Source organism: Saimiri boliviensis, chromosome 9 (genome assembly GCF_048565385.1).
Source record: "Saimiri boliviensis isolate mSaiBol1 chromosome 9, mSaiBol1.pri, whole genome shotgun sequence".
Classification (NCBI taxonomy): domain Eukaryota; kingdom Metazoa; phylum Chordata; class Mammalia; order Primates; family Cebidae; genus Saimiri; species Saimiri boliviensis.
Genome location: NC_133457.1, coordinates 96,480,083 through 96,501,632, shown reverse-complemented (window position 1 = coordinate 96,501,632; position 21,550 = coordinate 96,480,083). Strand labels below are relative to the sequence as shown.

The window sequence follows — 21,550 nt, the reverse complement described above, 5'->3', positions numbered from 1 at the left end:
CTACCTTGTTCTCTGATGTACTCTCATCGCTGAGGACCCAGCAACTACTCTGGTTGGGCACGGTGGCTCACCAGCACTTTGGGAGGCCGAGGTGGGCGGATCACCTGAGCTCAGGAGTTCGTGACCAGCCTAGCCAAAATGGTGAACCTCCATCTCTACTAAAAATACAAAAATTAGCTGGGCATGGTAGTACAGGCCTGTAGTCCCAGCTACTCAGGAGGCCGAGGGTGGAGAACTGCTTGAATCTGGGAGGCAGAGGTTGCAGTGAGCTGAGATGGCGCCACTGCACTCCAGCCTGGGTGGCAGTGAGACTCTGTCTCAAAAAACACACAAAAAAAGAACATGGTAACTACTCAATAAATATATATATTGAGTAGTATATACATATATATATGTATGTGTATATATGTGTGTGTGTGTATACATATGTATACACACACACACACACATACGTGTGTGTGTGTGTATTTTTGCGATTTCCAGAATCGCTTGAGCTCAGGTGTTTAAGAACAGCCTGGGCAACATGGTGAAACCCTGTCTTTACAAAAAATTAGCCAGGTGTAGTAATACACACCTGTGGTCCCAGCTACTTGGGAGGCTGAAACAGATGGATCGCTTGAGCCCAGGAGGCAGAGGCTGCAGTGAGCCGAGTCACACCACTGCACTCCAGCATGGGTAATAGAGCGAGACTGTCTCACACAAAAAAACCCCAAAAAACAACCTTAACAAAACACATATCTGGGCCCCAACCCAAACTGCTTAGAAGGATGGTGATGCTCTAAGTCTTAGGAGTGGCAGATGCTGGGCTCCTGTGTACCTCGTCTCACCTAATCCTTCCTGCAAGTCTGGAAGGAAAGTCTGCCATTATTCCTTTATATCCAGTCTCCTGAAGGTGCAGCAGAGGTATAAACCCAGGCAGTCTGACCCTAGAGCCCATGCTCCTACTGCAGTGTATTCTAGCGTCAGAATCTCTTGGGTGGGGTCGAGGCATAGGGATTTTAGTCTACGCCCAGAGTTACAGTTGAGCCTTTTTCTTCTATTTTCTTCAGAGACAGGGTATCACTCTGTTACCCAGGCTGGAGTGCAGCTCACTGCAGCCTTAAACTCCTGGGCTCAAGTGTTCCTCCCGCCTCATCTGCCTGAGAAGCTAAGAGGCATATGCCACCACATCCAACTAATTTACTTTTTGTAGAGACAGGGTCTCACTGCGTTGCCCAGGTTGGCCTCAAATTCCTGGGCTCAAGTGATCCTCCTGCCTTGGCCTCCCAAAGCACCAGACTGATTACAGGCACAAGCCACCACAACTGGCATGAACCTTCTTGCCACACTGTGATCACCAGGCCAGGGACTGCTGTGGTGGCCTGAGCATCCAGGTGGGTCACTGACCACAATGACCAAGGCCCTCTTACCTGACGCTCAACCTCCATTGCCAGTTTCATCTTTGGCTTATTGCCCTGTACTCAACAACTGGTCACTGCTCCTGCACTTTCCTGTCTCTGGGCCTTTTTGCATAGGTCATCAACACCTCAGAGGATCCATTTCCTGAGGGCTGATGCTGTACCAAGGTCCTTAGGAACAGTTAACTCTAACCATCCTCATTGGAGAGATGGGAACACTGAAGCTCAGAGGGCTGTTGAAAGTTATCAACCAATGAAAGAATAGAGTCAGACTAGGATCTGGGCCATTCCAGAAGCTTAGGCCCCTCTGCTGGCTGCGTCCCTTCATCTGAAATCCTCCTCAAGGTCTGGCTCAAAGGTCACTTCCTCCCTTCGTGTTCCTGCATGACTCTGTTGTGTAGCAGAGAATTCCTCATTTGCTTTCCTGGCTGAAATTTACTGACTGGGCATGGGCATGGTGCTAGGTACCAAGGGTAAGAATAGGAAAAAAATTCCAGGGAGAAAGGCAGACCCCTATGTGGAGAACACCACACCTGCCCCTACTTAGCTCTACCAAGTGCTACTTAGGTTTCATGAGGGCTCAGGGTAGGAGGTTGGGAAGGTGGCAGCCTCCAGAGGACTGATGTAGGAGCTAAAACTTAAAGGATGAGCCAGGTGAGAAGAAAGGGTGGTGTGGCCCAGGCAGAGCGGATGGTACAGGCAAGGCCATAGGAGAGTACACTGCCTCGGGCTGTTGGAGGTGATCCCTGTGGAGAGGCACCAGAGAAGGGTCGGAATCTTGCAGGGAGACCACGGAGGGCCAAGTGAGAGGCAAAGATGTCTGAATCCAGGCCAGAGCCTTGAAGATACAGAGATGAGGGTTGGGGCGGGGGGGTAGAATTCACAGAACATTCATGGAACATTTGTTAGGAAGACCTTTAGCACTTGATGTCTGAGAAGGAACTGCCCGCATGAGGGAGGAGGACAGGCAGCTCCAGGTTTCTGGCTTGGTGGGGCCTGGATGAATGATGGGGTCATTAGATGCAAGGGGTGGTTTGGGGAAAAAGACTGGGTTTGGTGTGGGACCCATCGAGGGAAATCCTGGAAGGTATCTAGAAACCTCACCAGGGAAGAATCTTGCCAGGAGGGAGTGATGGGTTTTACTCCTTTCTAGATCCCTGGCTCTTGGCATACAGTGGCCAGAGAAAAATGCTCCAATCATCAAGAATTCAGGAAGCTTTCTCTGATCCTTCCAAAACAGTCACCAGTCACAGCTTTTCTTTACTGAAGGCTTACTTTGTACAGAGGTGTGGCAGCCAAAGCTGACACAGCCTGAACTCTCCTGGAACTTTGGACAGCAGTGAGAATGGTTTCAGAATGCTAGGCCCGGAGACTTCTCTGAGTGTGGGCACCCAAGAGTCTTCCTAGTCCTCTAAGGGACTCACTCGCTCTGGGAGAAGGGGCTTGGGGCTTCTGGAAGGCGAGGTCAATCTCCAGACCCCCTCTGGTTTCTATGGTGTTTTCTGCTGCCAAGAACTCTCCTCACCTCCAGGAGGCCAGAGAAGGGCAGGAGCCCTCACTGAAGAGAAACAGGCACCAGTCTGGAAAACGGGCTGACGGGAACTTGGGCCTGGCCTCTTCTGGCCTCGATCGTTAATCCCCTCTTTACTCTGTTGGCCAGGGTGTTCTCTCAGCTGCCCTGCTCTTCTAAATCCCGTTTCTTCTCTTGCTTGAGCCATCAGACAATGTAGGCTAAAAATTATCTAAGTTCAAATCCCTCATTTTACAGCTGGGGCAGTGGAGGCCCTAGGAGGTGTTGCTGCGAGCCTGTGGGAAGGGCCCGGGATTCCTGCCCCCGGGGCTGTGCTCCTCCTGCTACCTCTTGCTGCTGCTCAGCTTCTGCCCAAAAAATCCCCACCAGGGCCTGCCTACGTCCTCCTGAGGAGCCCAAGAAGAAGCTTCTCAGCTTCCCACCAAACACCAGAGAAGGTTTAGGACACTCACACAGAAGGCTCCTTTCTTCCACCGATGGCCTTTTAGAGTGCGGTACAAACGGCCAGCAGAAAATCCGCCAAACACCCTGTGGGAAAATGGCAAGGATCCACACCAAGGGGACCCATCAGCTGGCATGGAGGAGGCCTGTGCTGCCCCGGGAGCCCACTCAGACACACCTACCCCATGAACATGAAGAGGAAGCAGGCTGTGGTCATGAGAGCTCCCCGGCTGGAGGGTGACAGCATCCCAAGCATGGCCACAACTGTGGAGGGAGGGAGGGCAGAAAAAGGCAGGGTGGCTGATCACCAGGCCCCCTAGCCCCAGCCCCAGCCCCATCTTGGACAGGCTGACAGGAGGACCCCTGGGCAGATGAGGCTCTTCCTCCCTTGTCTTCTCAACAGCATAGTCCCCTGCCCTCTACAGGACTGGGTCTTAGCTGGGGTTCAGGGTTCAGAGGGGTGCAGCAGCTGCTGGGCCTTGGTTGGCCAAATCTTAACTGCAGCTTCCAGTCCATAGAGCACTTGCGGTGAGTCAGGTGCTGGGCTGAGGGCACCACAAATACCAGTTCTCTTAACTTAGCTTGCCAACTCTGCAGGGTGATTACTTTCCCCATTTCTCAGATAAGGAAACTGAGGCTCACAAGGTCAAGTGGCCTGTCCAAGGTCACAAAGCTTACAGGCATGAGACTGAGATGCAAATCTAGGCTGACTGACTCCAAAGCTGTCTAAAACTACTATATATTAGTGAGGTTTTTTGTTAAAGAAAAAGATACTTGATTTCAATCTTGATCCTGGTACTGACTTTGGGTAAGTCACTTAGCCTCTAACTACAAAAGAAAGCCAACTTGATAGCAGGGATGTATGGCTTCATTGAGGAAGAGACATGGTGGGTTCTGTAAACGGCTGTGAGGTGAATCACCAGTCCTGGGCTAAGGCTATTGCTGAAACAGATGGCCTGTCTGGCCCAGAGATACTGACATGCCCACTTGGTAACAGGAGGTTGGCTCCCTTTCTCCAGGGAGGGAAGCCCACCCTTCTCTCCTTGAGGCACATGGAAGAGGAGACCATGCCACCCATGCCCAGCCCCCCGGGCCCACTCACAGATGACGATGAGGATCATACAGAAGAGCTGAATCCCTGAGCCCAGCAGGGAGCTGAGGATCATGGGGTACTGGGGGGGCCTGAAGACATCGCCATGTACCAGCTTCCACCCAGACTCCTCCATGGTGTCTTCCTGCAGTGAAGGGCCAGAATGAGGCTGGTTGTTGAGGATGGAGGCAGCTCCTGCAGGGACCACCCCCAGGGTGACACCTGACACCCTTAGTGTCAACCAGTACTGCTCTGACACAGTAGAGTAAGTGATAGGAGAAAGTGCTTATCTGAAACTGTCACATGAAAAGGAGGCCACAAACCTGATGCTTGTAGCTGCATAAAAGGAAAAGCTCCCCAAATTCCACAAACCTCGCTTGTGGGAAAATAAGGTAAATACCTCAACTCTTTAAAATGTTAACTGTAATAGGTCTTGGGTGGTGAGATTTGGAATCAATTTATTTTTTTCTGATTTAAAAAAATATATATACTCTTGGTCGGGCGTGGTGGCTCACACCTGTAATCCCAGCACTTTGGGAGGTCGAGGTGGGTAGATCACAAGGTCAGGAGATTGAGACTATCCTGGCCAACATGGTGAAACCCCATCTCTACTAAAATACAAAAAATTAGCTGGGCATGGTGGTGCATGCCTGCAGTCCTGGCTACTCAGGAGGCTGAGGCAGGGGAATCTCTTCAACCTGGGAGGCAGAGGTTGTAGTGAGTTGAGATTGAGCCTCTGTACTCCAGCCTGGGCAACAGAGCAAGACTCTGTCCCAAAAAAAAAAAAAAAAAAGAAAGAAACATATACTCTTATTTGTGTAATAAATTTGGTATGTAGCATGAAATTCAACTGAATAAAAAGTAATACATATTATAGAAAATTTAAACAGAAAGGAATCAAAATGATTGATATTCCCACTCAACAACACTGTTCTGATATAATTTCCTTATTCTCTTATGTATATATAATGTGTACATGTATGTTTTAAACAGTAACATTGGGTTCATACTATGTACTTTGTTATTTTCAGATAGTATTTGTGAACATTTCCTCATGTCAGTAAACGCTCTTTGACATTGTATTTCAAAGCTGTAATATTTCTAGACCAAGTATTGGTGTTTCTTTTGAGATGGAGTTTCACTCGTTACCCAGGCTGGAGTGCAATGGCGCGATCTCGGCTCACTGCAACCTCCACCTCCTGGGTTCAGGCAATTCTCCTGCCTCAGCCTCCTGAGTAGCTGGGATTACAGGCACACGCCACCATGCCCAGCTAATTTTTTTTGTATTTTTAGTAGAGACGGGGTTTCACCATGTTGACCAGGATGGTCTCGATCTCTTGACCTCGTGATCCACCCGCCTCGGCCTCCCAAAGTGCTGGGATTACAGGTGTGAGCCACCGCACCCGGCCTATTGGTGTTTTGAATCTTGCCTTAGAAAAATTATAGAAAAACTACTGTGCAAAGCAAGTTGCCTATTTTAGTTCTTTTTTGTTTTTGTTGAGACGGGGGTCTCCCTATGCTGCCCAGGCGGGTCTTGAACTCCTGGGCTCAAGTAATCCTCCTGCCTTGGCCTCCCAAAGTGCTGAGATTACAGGCGTGAGCCACCATGCTCAGCCTGTTTTTCAGTTCTTGATATCCACTGTCAATTACTTTTCAGAAAACTACCAACTTACACTTCCATGGATGGTATTGGAAGGTGCTTGCCTTATGTTAACCCTGCCAACAATTAGTACTATTTAACAAAAGATAAAAAAAGTTTGCTTCAGCAGGAGAATTGTAATCCAAGTAGCTGGGATTACAGGCTCCTGCCACCATGCCCAGCTAATATTTTTATTTTTAGTATTTTTATTTAGTATTTTTATTTTAGTATTTTTATTTTAGACAGGTTTTTGCCATATTGGTCAGGCTGGTCTTGAACTCCTAACCTCAAGTTATCTACTGTGCTTGACCTAGTTCTTTTTTTTTTTTTTTGAGACAGAGTCTTACTTTTTTGCCCAGGAGTATAGTGGTACAGTGGGGTGTTCTTGGCTCACTGCAACCTCCGCCTCCCAGGTTCAAGTGATTCTCTTGCCTCAGTTTCCTGAGTAGCTGGGATTACAGGTGCACGCCACCACACCCGACTAACTTTTGTATTTTTATTAGAGATGGGGTTTCCCCATGTTGGCCAGGTAGGTCTTGAATTTCTGACCTCAGGTGATCCACCTGCCTCAGTCCCTCAAAGTGCTAGGATTACAGGTGTGAGCCACCACGCCCGGCCCTGACCTAGTTTTTTTTTTTTTAATGAAGAGATTTTATATTAACTCTTTAAAATCATATAAAGAATGGATTTTATGATTTTAAAGACAGAATCAATTCTTTAAAATTTTAAACTGGGCCACTTTTTCAAGTTTGTTGCAGAATATTGTTTTGCTACTGTGGCCTTCTGTTTTGTTTATGTATTTGACATGCAGAATAGTTTCACAATTTTTAACGTCAAATCAATCAACTATTCTTTCTGTGATTTCTTCCACTGTTTTTATGATTCGAGATTAGAAAGGGCATTCCTATCACTTTGGGTGAATAAAACTTTGTTCCTTATTTTTTTAGTATTAAGCTTTTAGTATTAAAAGTATACTAAACTGTTTTAGTATTTTGAGGTTTCTGCTATGAGTGATCACACACATGCACACACATGCACCCATGCACACACATGGTCCTCTTGCTAGACTGCCCTCCCTGTCCAACCTCATCCCTCCCCAGCCAAGACCTCGTACAATGTCATCCTCCTTGTTGTAGTTGGCGATGTCCTTCCGGAGGGTCCGAATGATAATCATGCTCAGGATACCTGAAACAGACGGGGATGACGATGAGAAGTGGGTGCCGCCAGCATGGGTGCAAGCCCAGGCTCTATGCCTCCTGGACACGGTGTTTTACTATACCACAGCTGGCATGCATGGCTTGCCCATTATGACCTGGCTATGCAGCCACCTCAGGGCCTCTTCTCGGGAGCTCCACTCCAGCTACCGGGGGAGGACAGCCCAGAGCATGGAGGTGCGGAGGAAAGGGCTGCTGGGATGGGTAGGGGCATCCTGGGGAGAGAAGCATCCCGGCTCTTCCGTAGCGTGGTCCTACCGACTTCTCAGCTTGTCTCTCGCAGGCCCACCTGTGGCTCCACCTCTGGCTATCTGCTGCTTCAGTTACGGTTCCCAGCCTCACTGCAGCCTCACCTGCGCTCTTTTCTTCAGGCTATCCTCTTTGCCCAGAATGGCCGCCCTGCCCTGACTGACTCCTACTCATGCTTCAAAGACTCACCCTGGGCATCTTCACCTCCCAGCACCCTGATCTGTAGAGAGCTACCCCTGGCCCCACTTGTACCTTCCTGTTTCCCTGTCTAGCCAGCACTGGAGTGGTTAAAAGAATGGACCATATGACCTTGAGTTCACTTAACATTTTCAGGCTTGTTCACAGGGCTTCGTGGATTGAAATGTTTATAAAGTGCTTGGTTCAGCAGTTGGCCCTTTGGTAAATGTTTAATAAACAGTACTTAACATTAACTGTGCTTCTCATTATAGCAAAACCATCAGTGTCATTCTACCCTGCCTACCACCCTCTCACCACCCGGCTTCTTCCTAAGGTTATCTGACTGCAGGACCATGATCCTTGCTGGCACAGACTTTACCTGGGTTTCTGAGTGGCTCCTTCTCCTCCTAAAGACAGGTCTTCCCCAAAGAGCCTTCATACTTTCCTCAGCTGTTGTGTATTTGGGCACCCTGTTTATCTGCTTCATAGAACGTATCATTATCTGGAATTCCACTACTTACTTGCTTTTTTGTTTCTCTCTCACCAATAGAATATACACTCTGTCAGAGCAGAGACTGGGTCGGGCTTGTTCACACCATATCCCCAACATCTGGCAAAGGGCCTGGCACAGAATGAGCAGCAAAGTCTTGTTGAATGGATCGATGAATGTGTGGAGGATCTGGTGTGTCTGTCCTTCACAAATGAGCTCTCCAGAGTTCTAGAGCTCTTTAGAGTTGAGTCTTGTTCACCTAGGTACACCTGATGCTTAGGAGAGCCCTGATATCCGTTTTTGACCTACACTTGGCCCTGAGAACACCCTGTAAGTCCACCATACATGATGTGATGTCAGTCCCTCAACCCCAACCCCTGTCCCTTTTCCTTCAACCCACAGATCTCTCACCTGACAGGAAGAAGACCACAACAACGGAGTTAATGATGGAGAACCAGTGGATCTGGACATCACTCATGGTCAGGTAAGTGTCCCAGCGAGACGCCCACTTGATGTCACTTTCCTAACAGGTGGGAGGAAGCACTCAGAGTCAGGCCTCCTGCTGGAGAACCTGGCACAGACCAGAGCCCTCCTCCCCTGCCCATGAGCTCCAGCCCCTTCTCACCTCCCAGTGGACAGAGTAGGTGAAGTACAGCTGATTCTCCTTGGTAGGGTCAATTTCTTGGGGTGAGGAGTTGGCACCCTCAGGTAGAGTGCATGAGCTCTTCTCATCTGCTTTGAGGTCTGAGAGACACAGAGACTCAAGTCTGTTCCTGCGGTGGCCAGTGCCACTGCCCGGGGCTATTCCAGGGGCTGCCCTTGAGGCTGCCTGTTGTGGGGACCCAGCCACCAGGGTCTGAGTGGAGATTGGAAGCACAATGGGCAAAAATGGATTTTTAAATTTTTAATTTAAATTTTTATTTATTTATTTATTTATTTGTTTTTTGAGACGAAGTTTCGCTCTTGTTACCCAGGCTGGAGTGCAATGGTGCAATCTCGGCTCACCGCAACCTCCGCCTCCTGGATTCAGGCAATTCTCCTGCCTCAGCCTCCTGAGTAGCTGGGATTACAGGCACGCATCACCATGCCCAGCTAATGTTTTGTATTTTTAGTAGAGATGGGGTTTCTCCATGTTGACCAGGATGGTCTCGATCTCTTGACCTCGTGATCCACCCGCCTTGGCCTCCCAAAGTGCTGGGATTACAGGCTTGAGCTACCACACCCGGCCAATTTTTTATTTTTAAACCTTATTTTTTTTAGAAACAGGGTCTTGCTCTGTCATGCAGGCAATGGCAATCATAGCTCACTGCAGCCTCAACCTCCCAGGCTCAAGTGAGCCTTCTGCCTCAGCCTCCTAAGCAGTTCAGACTACGGGCGTGTGTCACCACACCTGGCTAATTTTTCATAGGGGCAAGGTCCTGCTATGTTTCCCAGGCTGGTCTTGAACTCCTGGCCTGATGCAATCCTTCTGTCTTGGCCTCCCAAAGCACTGGAATCAGGTATTAGCCACCACGCCTGGCCAACAGTGGTTTTTGAAAATTATTCCCCAGAGGCCTGACTTTCCGAAGGTCCTTAGGGGCTGCAGAGAGGCCTGTGCATGGGGGTGAGAGGGTCCAAGTTCGGAGTTCCTCCCTGAGTCAGTGTTCCTTCACTCAATTCAAACATTCACCTGCTATCCAGCCAGTCCCATTCAACACAAAACTTTGATTCATTCCATCGTGCTACTCATTCATTTAGTCTATCTCTAAAGTCCTGGCACTTTTGTAATCAATCATTCAGATGTTTCCTCCATTCATTTGCTCATTTGTTCATCCTGTTATCCATCCACTCATTCAACCAACAAACTTACAATAAGTACCAACTATGGGCCAGGTACTGTGCTGGGTGCATAAGATAAAACCAGTCGAAGAGCCAGCAGGGAAGCAAATGGCCTCAAAACTATCACATACACAAACACAGAAATGCACTTGGGATGCTCCCAGCAGGAGATGCGCTACAGAGCTCTTGAAGGGTAGGATCTACATGGGGCTTTTTATTTTTCTGAGATGGAGTTTCGCTCTTATTGCCCAGGCTGGAGTGCAATGGCGTGATCTTGGCTCACCACAACCTCCACCTCCCAGGTTCAAGTGATTCTCCTGCCTTAGCCTCCCAGGTAGCTGGAACTACAGGCATGCACCACCACACCTGGCTAATTTTGTGTTTTTAGTAGAGATGGGGTTTATCCATGTTGGTCAGGCTGGTCACAAACTCCTGACCTCAGGTAAGCTGCCCACCTTGGCCTCCCAAAGTGCTGAGATCACAGGCATGAGCCACTGTGGCTGGCCTATGTTCGGGACTTCTGTGTCTAATTTTATTTAAACACTAAGTTCTGTAGTTAAAAAAAAAAAAAAAAAGGTCCAAATACCACCAACATGGTCAAAAGGCAGGGCATGCTGCTTAACTGAAAAGCACACTATGGTGATCAAGGGCCAAGAGGTGAGGCAAAGCCAAACCAGCTCCTGTGAGGTCTGTCAGGACTGTGCTGGACTCTCAAACTCCCGCACGCCTGTGGATACTGGGCAAAGTTTAGTCTATGCCAATCGCTCATACAGAGGGAGAGGAACGAAGAAACCTGCCGCCTGCCAGCTTTGTCTATATCCTGGCCCCATTCTCAACCCAAGATGAGCTAGCTGGTTCTCGTCAGGAAGCCCAACAAAGCCCCATCTTGCTGCTTGGTCTTGGCCAAGTCACTAGCCCCTTTTGAGCCTCTAGTTCAGGCGTCCCCAAACTACGGCCTGCGGGCCGCATGCGGCCCCCTGAGGCTATTTATCTGGCCCCCTGCCGCACTTCAGGAAGGGGCACCTCTTTCATTGGTGGTCAGTGAGAGGAGCACAGTATGTGGCGGCCCTCCAACGGCCTGAGGGACAGTGAACTGGCCCCCTGTGTAAAAAGTTTGGGGATGCCTGCTCTAGTTCCTCATCTGTCATCACCAGTACCTCCTGAGGTTGCTGGGAAGGAGCAAACTAGTAAGGTGTCAGCCCACAGCTGTCAGCTCTCCCCCAACCCTGCCTTCTCTAATGGGAAAACAGTGATCCTACCTTGGCTGGAGCCACACGCCACCCCCGAGCCCATCAGCCAGCTCAGGAGGGAGAAGAATGTGAAGACCCTGGGTGGAGAAGCCCAGGCCCATCCAGCCCTGCCCTTCCGACCACACCTCCCCACTCACCCTCCAGCCTGATGCTCTGGGGAATCACCTCGAAGCGGACGACACGGTACGTGTGCTCCTGGTCTTCTTCCATGTCTTCTCGGTGGTAGTAAAGGATGAACGAGAGGTGGTTGTGCAGGTAGATCTGAAACGCAGCAACGGAGAGAGCAAAACAGAACATCACTCAGGGACGCTCCCCAGGTATTAGGCCTCTTGCCTCACCCAGCATGCCTGGTTGTACCAGCCTTCCTAAAATGCTATTCTCATTACCCCCTACTCAGAAGCTCTTCGAGGGCTCCCTGGGGCTTACAGACAAAAGCCCAATTCTCGCCACCTGGCATTCAAGGCCTTCTCTCATCTGACCCCAATACAACTGGCTGTGATCATCTGAGTCACGTGAGTTCACCTGGCCTCCCCTTCGCCCACTGCCCCATGAACCAGTCCCTGTCCTGCATCTCTGTTCGTGGCATTCGTTCACTCCAACTACAATGCCACCGCCACCTTCACTCACCAAAAGGCCACCTACTGATCATGGTGCACCTCCTCTGTGACAACCTGAGTGTAAAACGAGCTCTCTCTAACCTCCCTTGCCATGAACAGTCAGTGAAAGGCAGCTGGGACTTGAGGGCTAGAGCCTCCAACTGTCAGTTCTTTTCCCAGTTAGGATAGACGCCCTTTGGGGACAGGGCTGCACCTCAAAAGAAATGTTTTTGTCATTTATTCCCTAACTAATATCTTTTCAGTTTAGAAAGAAAGAGAATCATGACTATAATCATTACATTATTAGCTTAATCTCAGGGGCTGTGCTGCAAAGTGCTCATACAAATGTGCTAATTTACCCTGTCATTGCTGCTGCATACATTTTACAGCTAAGGAACCACAGACTCATGGTCACTCAGACTAAGTGAGGAAGACAGGATTCAAACCGAGGAAGCCTGCACACTCTTGGCCACTACTTAGCCCTCTCTCCTGCATACTGATGAAGTTCCACGTTTTTGTTGTTGTTGTTGTTGTTTTAACCTTATGAAAATGGAATCTAACTTCCTAAGAACTGTGCCTTCACCTCTCTAGCATCTCCCAGGGCCTTGCCCGGAGCACTCGGACCTCTGATAGACCGTCCTGCCCAAGGAACCTGGAGAAACTTGCTGTGGCTGAGCCCTACCTTTTCTGTGGCCCCAAGTGCTCGAGACTCATGAGGTGTGGCTCCCAGCCCTGTGAACACACCAAAGACACTCTACCTTGTTGACATCTGTGAAGCCAAGCCGATAGCCATGTTCAAACTGCACATCTTTCTCCTTCTTCTTGTCATCGCTGTCTCGGTTGGAGTAGAGCTCCAGCCGGGTGGCCACAGGCAGGTTGTCAGCAATGCTGGAAAGTGAAGGCCCTGCTCAGTCCCTCTCGACTGCCTCTCCCATCCGTGCCCTCCCGTGTGAGCCTGAGCAGCAGGCAGCAGAGCACGACTTACAGGTGGACGTAGTAGTCTTCTGTGATCCGCTCGGCTACGAGCCGGCTCTGCTCCACTGTCAGGGTCACTGGCTTGTTGGACTGGCTGCACAGAACTTCACACTTCTTCTCACTGTTCATGAGAACCTGGAAAGGGGTGTTGACAATCCGGTCCCCTCTCAGCACCTCTCCTGCCATAAGAGAGAGAGATCAAGCTCAGAGCTTCAGCCCTGAGGTTGCTGAGGTCAGCAGAGTCACAGAGACATAGGACTGCAAAAAATGGGCTTCTAAGGACTTCAGCAGTGCCACAGGCTAGCAGCAAGGCCCTTCCCTATCGGTTCATGCCTCGCTGGCCCAGCTACCCCCAACCTGCCACCCTCGTCCTTAGGGCTCTAGCGCCACCAGATCCCTTAGCACTCATCAAGCATCACATCGTTCCATGCCTCTGGACCTCAGTTGCTTCCTTTACCTGGAGTGCTGTTCCCTGCACCATGCTCCTGGCCTCCCCAGGAGCCCTGTTTCCATTTCACTCTCTCTGGGAAGCCCTTCCTAACCTTCAGGACAAGCTCGTCACTCTCTCCCGATTGCCCCCCGTGTGGAGGCAGCATTGTGGAGTGGAGAGATGGCTCTGACTCTGGGCTGCCTGCCTTAGCAGTCTTGGTAAGTCACTCCACCTCACTGAGCCTCAATGTCCTCATCCATAAAATGGGATAATAATAGTAGCTACCTTACAAGGTTACAGTGAGAAATAAAGGAGTTAATCCAACAAAGTACCATAAAATGGGATATGAACAACACTCACCTCACAGTGTTACAGTGAGAAATAAAGGAAGTCAATCCAATAAAGTACCAGGCACAGAGTAGGTAGGCACCAAATGCTCTTTTATCATCAGCACCGGTTCCTACGTCAAGGATTTACTTCGCACAATGTGCTGATACCTGAGATTTTTTTTTTTTTTTTTTTTTTTTGAGACGGAATTTCACTCTTGTTACCCAGGCTGGAGTGCAATGGCGCGATCTCGGCTCACCGCAACCTCCGCCTCCTGGGTTCAGGCAATTCTCCTGCCTCAGCCTCTTGAGTAGCTGGGACGACAGGCACGCGCCACCATGCCCAGCTAATTTTTTTTTTTTTTTTTTTTTGTATTTTTAGTAGAGACGGGGTTTTACCATGTTGCCCAGGATGGTCTCAATCTCTTGACCTCGTGATTCACCCGTGTCGGCCTCCCAAAGTGCTGGGATTACAGGTGTGAGCCACTGCGCCCGGCCAATACCTGAGATTTTTAGCCAAAACATCTTTTGACACAATGAAGTGGCACCCCTTGTGTGCCTTTTGTCTCAGAGTAACCTGCTGCCAGATGTCACCCTAACAGGCACTGAGCAGTTAGCAACGGTCAAGCAAATCCCACGGTGCTTTCATTCTAGCTGTTCAACAACTGATTCTACTATGAGGATGTGAAACAAACAAGATGAAGACTAACACCTCCACATGCACTTGGTCTAGCACTTTCCCACCAGTGTGGATGTGCTTGATATGGCACCCTGCATAGTCATTTAGTCATTCATTCATTCATCCATGTGTATTGGGTACTGGCTACATGCCAGGCACTAAAGATACCAAGTTGAATAGACATACTCACAGAGCGTATGGCCTAGCAGGAAGATAGACTTTGCTGAATAATCAGCAAAATGAGAATAGACTTGCTGCAGACATGGGGGACTGGGTCTAGGATAGCTTCCCTGAGGAAGTGGTACTTGAAAGGAAGAGAGAAGTTAACTAAGCAAAGAAATGGGGGAAGAATATTCCAGACAGGACGGCATGTGCAAAGGCCCCTTCGGGGTGGGGGAAGCAGTGAACATGAAAGGCTTGTGTGGCTATGATGCAGAAAGCTCAGAGGAGCTGCAGAGATGGGCCAGAGCTAGACCTCAGGGGGGCTGTGGGCCGCACAGTTTCATCTTTACCTAGAAAGTAACAAAATCCAATGAAGGGTTTCTAACAGGGGTAGAGAAAGACGTTATCTGAGTCTGGTTCCAGAAACATCACTCTGGCTGTTTTGTGAAGAAAACAGAGGACTGCAGGGTGAGCTGGGAGGCAATGGCAGTCAGCCATACATGAATGACACTGGTGGCTGGAGCAGGCACTGGTCAGGGTGGAGAAGAGTACACAGATTCAGAAGCTCCTGAGGAGGTGACATCCAGGGGAACTGGTGCTGACTGTATACAGGCACGACTGAGGCGTGGTGCATGTTAGGAAGACTTTGAGGTTTCTACAACCAGGTTCTAGGTGGGAAAACAGGAAGAACAGCATTTTCAGTTTGGATGTATCAAGTGGGCACTTAAATATCAAGATCTCAGGAACAGAGGAAAGGTCAGGACACAGACGGAAACTGGGGGGTTATCAGCCCAGACGGTAAATGGCAGAGCTGTGAGCTACACCGCTGGAGAGGGCAGCACTCTGCTGTGCAAAGCAGCAGTTCTGGCAAGCAATGCTTCGAGTGTGGAGGAGGCACCCAGGAGAGGGAGGGAGTGAGGAGGGGCCTGGATGAAGGCCTCACCCCCTCCACCCTGTTCTGGAAGGCTGGCAATGCAGGTGAACCTGCAAAACCCAGACATCTGCAGAGCCCACTGCTGAAGTGGCATTTTAGAGACGATAAGCTGAGGATCAGAGAGGGACAGTAACCTGCTCATAGTGATACGAGGGGTTGTTGGTAATGCTAAAGCCAAGGGCTCTTTCCTCTATACCATTTCCTACTGCCCATTTCTTCTGTCAACGAGGATCTTGCTTGAGGAGAGAAAGAGCTATAGAGAGGAACAGGGCTGTAGACCAATTAAGGTGGAATCGCTTCTTGAAATTTAAAAATTAAGTTTAAGCCAAGAAAGAGGACATAATGAACAGGAAATGGCTCTTTTTTTTTTTTTTTTTTTTTTTTTTTTTTTGGGAGACAGTCTTGCTCTTTTGCCCAGGCTAGAGTGCAATGTTGCCATCTTGGCTCACTGCAACCTCTGCCTCCTGGGTTCAAGTGATTCTCCTACCTCAACCTCTCAAGTAGCTGGGATTACAGGTACTACCACACCTGGCTAAGTTTTGTATTTTTAGTAGAGATTTACAAATTTTTTATAATTTTGTATTTTGATATGTTGGCCAGGCTGGTCTCAAACTCCAGACCTCAGGTGATCTGCCCGCCTTGGCCTCTCCCTCCCAAAGTGGTGGGATTACAGGCATGAGTCACCATGCCCGGCCAGGAAATGGCTCATTTCTAGCACTGAAGTAAGTACTCCTTCTAGCAAGGAGCAGTAAGCCATGAATGTGGAGCTTCCCAGAGAGTCCAAGGTTCTATCCGGAACACCTGCCAAAACTGCTCCAGTGCATACACCATGCCATGGATCTCCATCAATGTGACAACCAAGGGCATGGCCCTCAGACAGCCCTACGGGCCTTTCTGGAGAAGGCAGCCTGGGACAACAGAAAGAACTCTGGCTTTAGAGTAAAAAAACCTGAGTTAAAAATCTCAATTTCTCTACCTATTGGCCATGTGACTCTGAATAAGTCTTTCAAACCCTTGAGGCAGCTGTTCCCTCTTATTACGAAATATTCTGCTTGCAGAGTTACTATCAGAGTCACGGAAGCTGCTGTACAGAGCGTGGGGCTTATGGGCATGGATTCTGGAGCCAGAGTTCCTGGAGTTCTGCTACTTACTAGGTGAGTGACTTCACCTCCATGTGCCTCACTTCCCTTATTTTAAGAAGAAGACAGTAAGAGAATCTACGCCTTACTGTGAGAATTAATAAGTTAGAGTTGTTGTGAGAACGAAGTTAAGGCACAGGAATGCTTAGAACAGTGCCCAGCTCGTAGGATGAGCCCTCTAAGTATTAATGATGATAATGAGGATGATGATGTAAACAGCTTACAATCTGACAGGCACGCAATCAACAATGGTTTTGCTCCACTCAGGTAGGACACCAACATTTATCGAATGCCTACTCTGTGACAGGCAGTGGGGTAGAAGCTGAGAAGAGACGGGAATGTGAGATACAATTCCTCCAGTCAAAGAGACCCTAGGCCATGAAGGCAGGCACTACACAAAGACAGAATGAGATGCAATATGGCAGGATAACATTTGTATACAGAAATCTCCATTTCTATGAGGCACAAACTTTCCCCAGCTTCGCGAAGATGTGGCAGAGGTTCAGAGAAGTGAAGGTCACCCAGGATCACACTAAGAGTGCCTCAGTGGGGAGCCTTGGGCTGCCAAAGGGTCCACAGCAGCTCCCAGGAGAAGGGAGGTACAGTTGGGAGGGGCCTGATATCAGGATCCTGGAGGACCAAGTGGGTCAGGCTTCCTGGGCAGAGGCTAGCTATGGCATGGTGTGGAGAGGAAAGCAGGGCAATAGCAGGCAGGCACTGGTCCACAGATGGTAAGTGGCAGGGCCATGAGCTACACCACTGCGGACAGTCAGTGGAGGCCAGCTCAGGCTCTGAGGCCAACCTCTGTTCAATGCTACAAGGCAAGACTTAGGCACAGTTGGTATTAGGGGGAGGTGGTAATACCCAATTTTGGTTAAACTGGCTCCAAGGCTTGCCTCCAGTTGGTCTGGGACCTCCAATACCTGGCAGTAGATAAATTTGTCAGCTAGGGGTTCCAGAAACATCTGAGCCTTGGGTGGCCCTGACAGAGAAGGCAGCCCTTTCAGGGTCCTGCTCAAGAACCAGTTCTAAGGTGTAAGACAAGAAAGTCTCTTAAGTTCCCTGAGGACAGGAAGAGCATCTTTCCATGCTCTTATCTCCAGGACCTAACACAGTCATAGAGGAAGCACTAATAACTATATCATGAATAGACGCCTCTACCCCTGAAATTCTGCCAAATGGAGAGAATTATATAAATTAGAATAAAATGGCTGCTAGTTATGGAATACTTGTATCGGACACTGCACTGGGTGCTTCACACATTATTTGAGGTGAGTCTTGCAGAGCTTAGCAAGAACTGTGGTGGCATCTCTGCTTGCTTTCAGGACAGAGGCCCTCACTCTCTCTTTCCATTTAAAGCAGAGGAGGCGATGAAGCCACGAGAGAGGAGATATCTAGAAATCAAGAAGAGGCGGTGTAAGTAAAAGGCCAGTGCTCCACGTCTGAAGAGTGACTATGGATCCAAGGCAAAGATCACTTTGGCTGTTTTGTGAAGAAACAGAGGAGGCCTTGGTCCACAGCATAAGCAAAGGCATGTCATTTAACCTGCAAAATGGGAATAAACACAGCAACTGCCTCCCTGGGGCTGTTATGAGGTTGGTCTGTTTTCTTTCTTTAATGTTATGAGGTTTAAATAAGCTAACAGGTATGCAAACAATATAGACGAGTGTCTAGCATATACCAAAGTTAACTGTTGTTGTTATCATTATAAAAATCATGATGGGTTCCACCTGGGGACAAGCTGACAGCAGTGAGGGAGAAGAACTTACCCAGATTCTCTGCCTTGTAGGTTATCTTGCTGGGCTGGCAGAAGGGCAGTGAATAGTATTCATAAGGTAGCTGGGTTCGAGAGCTGGTGAGCTTCACGGCCTGATGGGAAAAGAGAAGCTGGTGTTCTGCAATCCAGCAGAAACCACGATGACCAATAATTCTCCCTGGTACCCAGAGATCTTTAGTACACTTGGTGATATTATCTAACAGGCAGATGAATTAGCAGAAAAGACAGCGGTACACTATACAATGTACTGTCCACAATTTTGAATTATTTCACATTTCATTCATTTTAGGCTACATTACAGATTTAGTTGAAAATCACAACCAAGTTCAATATAGTGAGAGTCTTGACCATGTTACACTTTTGGACCTCTTTCCTACAGAAACAACTCCAAATAAGGAAAAAAGCCTTTTAGGAGGAAAGACTCCTTATTCATAACCATAGTGATCTTCTTCCTTCAGCTCCTCAAGTCAGTCAAGCGCTCTCCGGCCTCAGGGTTCGACCCACTGCTTCTTTCTGCCCTAGTCTGTGCATGCTTGGCTTCTCCTCATTTTTAGGTCTCAGCTCTCCCCTTGCCTGTGAGTCCTTCCCTCACCAGGGTATCTAAAGGAACTCCCCAACATCCACTGGCTGCCAGTATTCAACTGTTTACTTCATAGCATGGCCGATAAAATGTTAATTATTTTGTTTCCCTATTTTTTTAAAAATCAGTTTCTCCCACTAGCATCTAAGATTTAAGCTCTTTAAGGACAAAAACCACGTGTGCCTTGGTCACCTCTGTAACGCCAGTGCTTTAGAACTAGGCACAAAGTAGGTGCTCATTAAATGTTTGTTGAATGAGAGAAAAGAGGAAAAATGAAAAACAACTTCAACTAAAAGCCCCTGCAATGGGAAACTGATCAATAAACCATGATATATTCTTTCAATTAAATATGGTAAAGCCATAAAAAAAATAAAGTTTAAGACAATGAGGGAGAATGTTTAGGAAATGCTACAAGCACATAGAATATAGCTCTGGAAACCACAGACAAAACAGAACCCATTAAAATGTTACAAAAAATAAAATTTTAATCCAAATGTAATTAAAATCACCTTTACTATTTAGGAACTATTGACCATTCCTCATACACCATCTAAAAGTATAAAGGATTTTCGGAATACAGGTCTATAACCTTTTTTCAACTCTTTTTTGGGATTAGAAACTTTCTGGATTCCCTGTAATCCCAGCACTTTGGGAGGCCAAGGTGGTCAGATCACCTGAAGTAAGAAGTTTGAGACCAGCCTGGCCAACATGATGAAACCCCCTCTCTAAAAGAAATACAAAAATCTGTCAGGTGTGGTGGTGCACACCTATAATCCCAGCTACTTGGGAGGCTGAGGCAGGAGAACTGCTTGAACCCAGGAGGCAGAGGTTGCAGTGAGCTGAGATTGCACTCCAGCTTGGGCGACAGAGCAAGACTCCATCTCAAAAAAAAAAAAAAGAAAGAAAGAAAGAAAAAGAAAAAGAAAAATTTCCAGATTTTAGAAGGCAATGTGGTGTACAAACCATAGGTTTCATAACACCTCCAAGCTGGATCTGACCAGTACCTCATATTCAATGACTATTTGTGCAGAGAAATGCAAAAATACTCGTATTAAATGGGATAAAGTCAATAAACAGCTTCGTGTTCAGTTCTGGTTAGTTCTTGCCTTCAATGAGTATGGAAAAACTGAGTTTCAGAGCTTTCTGGATGTGATACTACAGGGATTAAGGACCTCTATTAAGCCCTTCATAAGTTTCTTTTTTTTTTGAGACAGAGTGTCGCTCTTGTTACCCAGGCTGGAGTGCAATGGCACGATCTCGGCTCACCGCAACCTCCGCCTCCTGGGTTCAGGCAATTCTCCTGCCTCAGCCTCCTGAGTAGCTGGGACTACAGGCACGCGCCACCATGCCCAGCTAATTTTTTGTATTTTTAGTAGAGACGGGGTTTCACCACGTTGACCAGGATGGTCTCGATCTTTCGACCTCGTGATCCACCCGCCTCGGCCTCCCAAAGTGCTGGGATTACAGGCTTGAGCCACCGCGCCCGGCAAGCCCTTCATAAGTTTCTTGAGGAAAAATGGACAAAAAATTACTGCCTGTTGTTACAATTTTGCGTTTCTTAGCATTCTCACTCAGGACAATGAGAAAAGAATGCACACTACAGAGCAATGCGTCCCCCTTTATGTTGTCTCCCACTCCCTCTCTTCCCACTCAAGGTATCCACCCTCATGTAGGCAGCTATATGGGACTGGAAGCCAGAGCAGCCCTGGTACCCTCGGGCCACTGCTCTGCTCTGGAGGGAGCTTCTAGCAGAGGTAGTGGGAAGAAGGCACTGCAGTGGTTAAGAGATGGGGTCTGGGGCTGGGTGAAGTGGCTCATGCCTGACAATCCCAATATGAGGCTGAGGCATGAGGACTGTTTGAGCCCAGGATTTCAAGAGCAGCCTGCGCAACATAGTGAAACCTCATCTCTACTTAAAAAAAAAAAAAAAAAAGAAAAGAAAAATTCGCCAGGCATGGTGGTATATACCTGTAGTCGCATGTTATAAAAAAATAAAATTTTACTACTTGGCAGGCTGAGGCAGGAGGATTGTTTTAGCCTGGGAGGTCAAGGCTGCAGTGAGCTATGCTCATGCCACTGCACTCCAGCATAGGCAATAGAGAAAGACCATGCCTCCTCCAAAAAGATAAGGTTTGAACTAACCCTGTGTCTTCCTCACTATGTGACCTCGAACATGTTAATTTTCCTCCCCAGGCCTCAGTTTCCCCATCTGTAAAATGAATAGAAAATCTGTGTAACATATGGAATTAGCCCCAGGGGGTTCTTGGTGGGCATCCTGAGCTAAGCCATGCATAATGTCTGGCATGTAAATAACCCCCAATAAATGGTATTTTAATGACTGTTCCTGCAAGTTACAAGCCTGACTGCCAAGGAAGAGAGATGCTCACAACAGATGAACAATATGAGCAGATGCTAGGAGTTATGCAGACAAAGCTGGTAACAGAGAAGATGATGGAGCAGGTGAGAAAAGGAGGCAGAGATGCCAAAGAGGCAGGTGCAACAAGCCCAAGGCACAAAAAGAGATGGACACATAAATGACAGAGACAGAATGCTTGAGAGCAAAAGTGATAGTATGAAAGAGACAGAGATGCACATATACATAAGCATACACAGCGACAGAGACACAGAAAGAACCGGAAATGGAGAGGGGACCGAG

At 48.2% G+C, this 21,550-nt stretch overlaps 1 protein-coding gene across 3 annotated transcripts in view; it reads right to left on the bottom strand.

The window, feature by feature from the left end:
• The window catches only part of TM9SF4 (transmembrane 9 superfamily member 4), a 57,811-nt gene that overhangs the window by 13,309 nt on the left and 22,952 nt on the right, over positions 1-21,550 (bottom strand). For all 3 annotated transcript variants that reach the window (XM_003932077.4, XM_003932078.4, XM_074406384.1), the window contains exons 3-12: positions 18,307-18,406; positions 12,878-13,046; positions 12,651-12,780; positions 11,434-11,557; positions 8,854-8,972; positions 8,640-8,751; positions 7,213-7,283; positions 4,472-4,604; positions 3,552-3,633; positions 3,381-3,456 (exon numbers count right to left, since the gene is read on the bottom strand). In XM_003932077.4, coding sequence (XP_003932126.1) covers positions 3,381-3,456; positions 3,552-3,633; positions 4,472-4,604; positions 7,213-7,283; positions 8,640-8,751; positions 8,854-8,972; positions 11,434-11,557; positions 12,651-12,780; positions 12,878-13,046; positions 18,307-18,406 — 1,116 coding nt within the window. The remainder of the gene's footprint in view (positions 1-3,380; positions 3,457-3,551; positions 3,634-4,471; positions 4,605-7,212; positions 7,284-8,639; positions 8,752-8,853; positions 8,973-11,433; positions 11,558-12,650; positions 12,781-12,877; positions 13,047-18,306; positions 18,407-21,550) is intronic.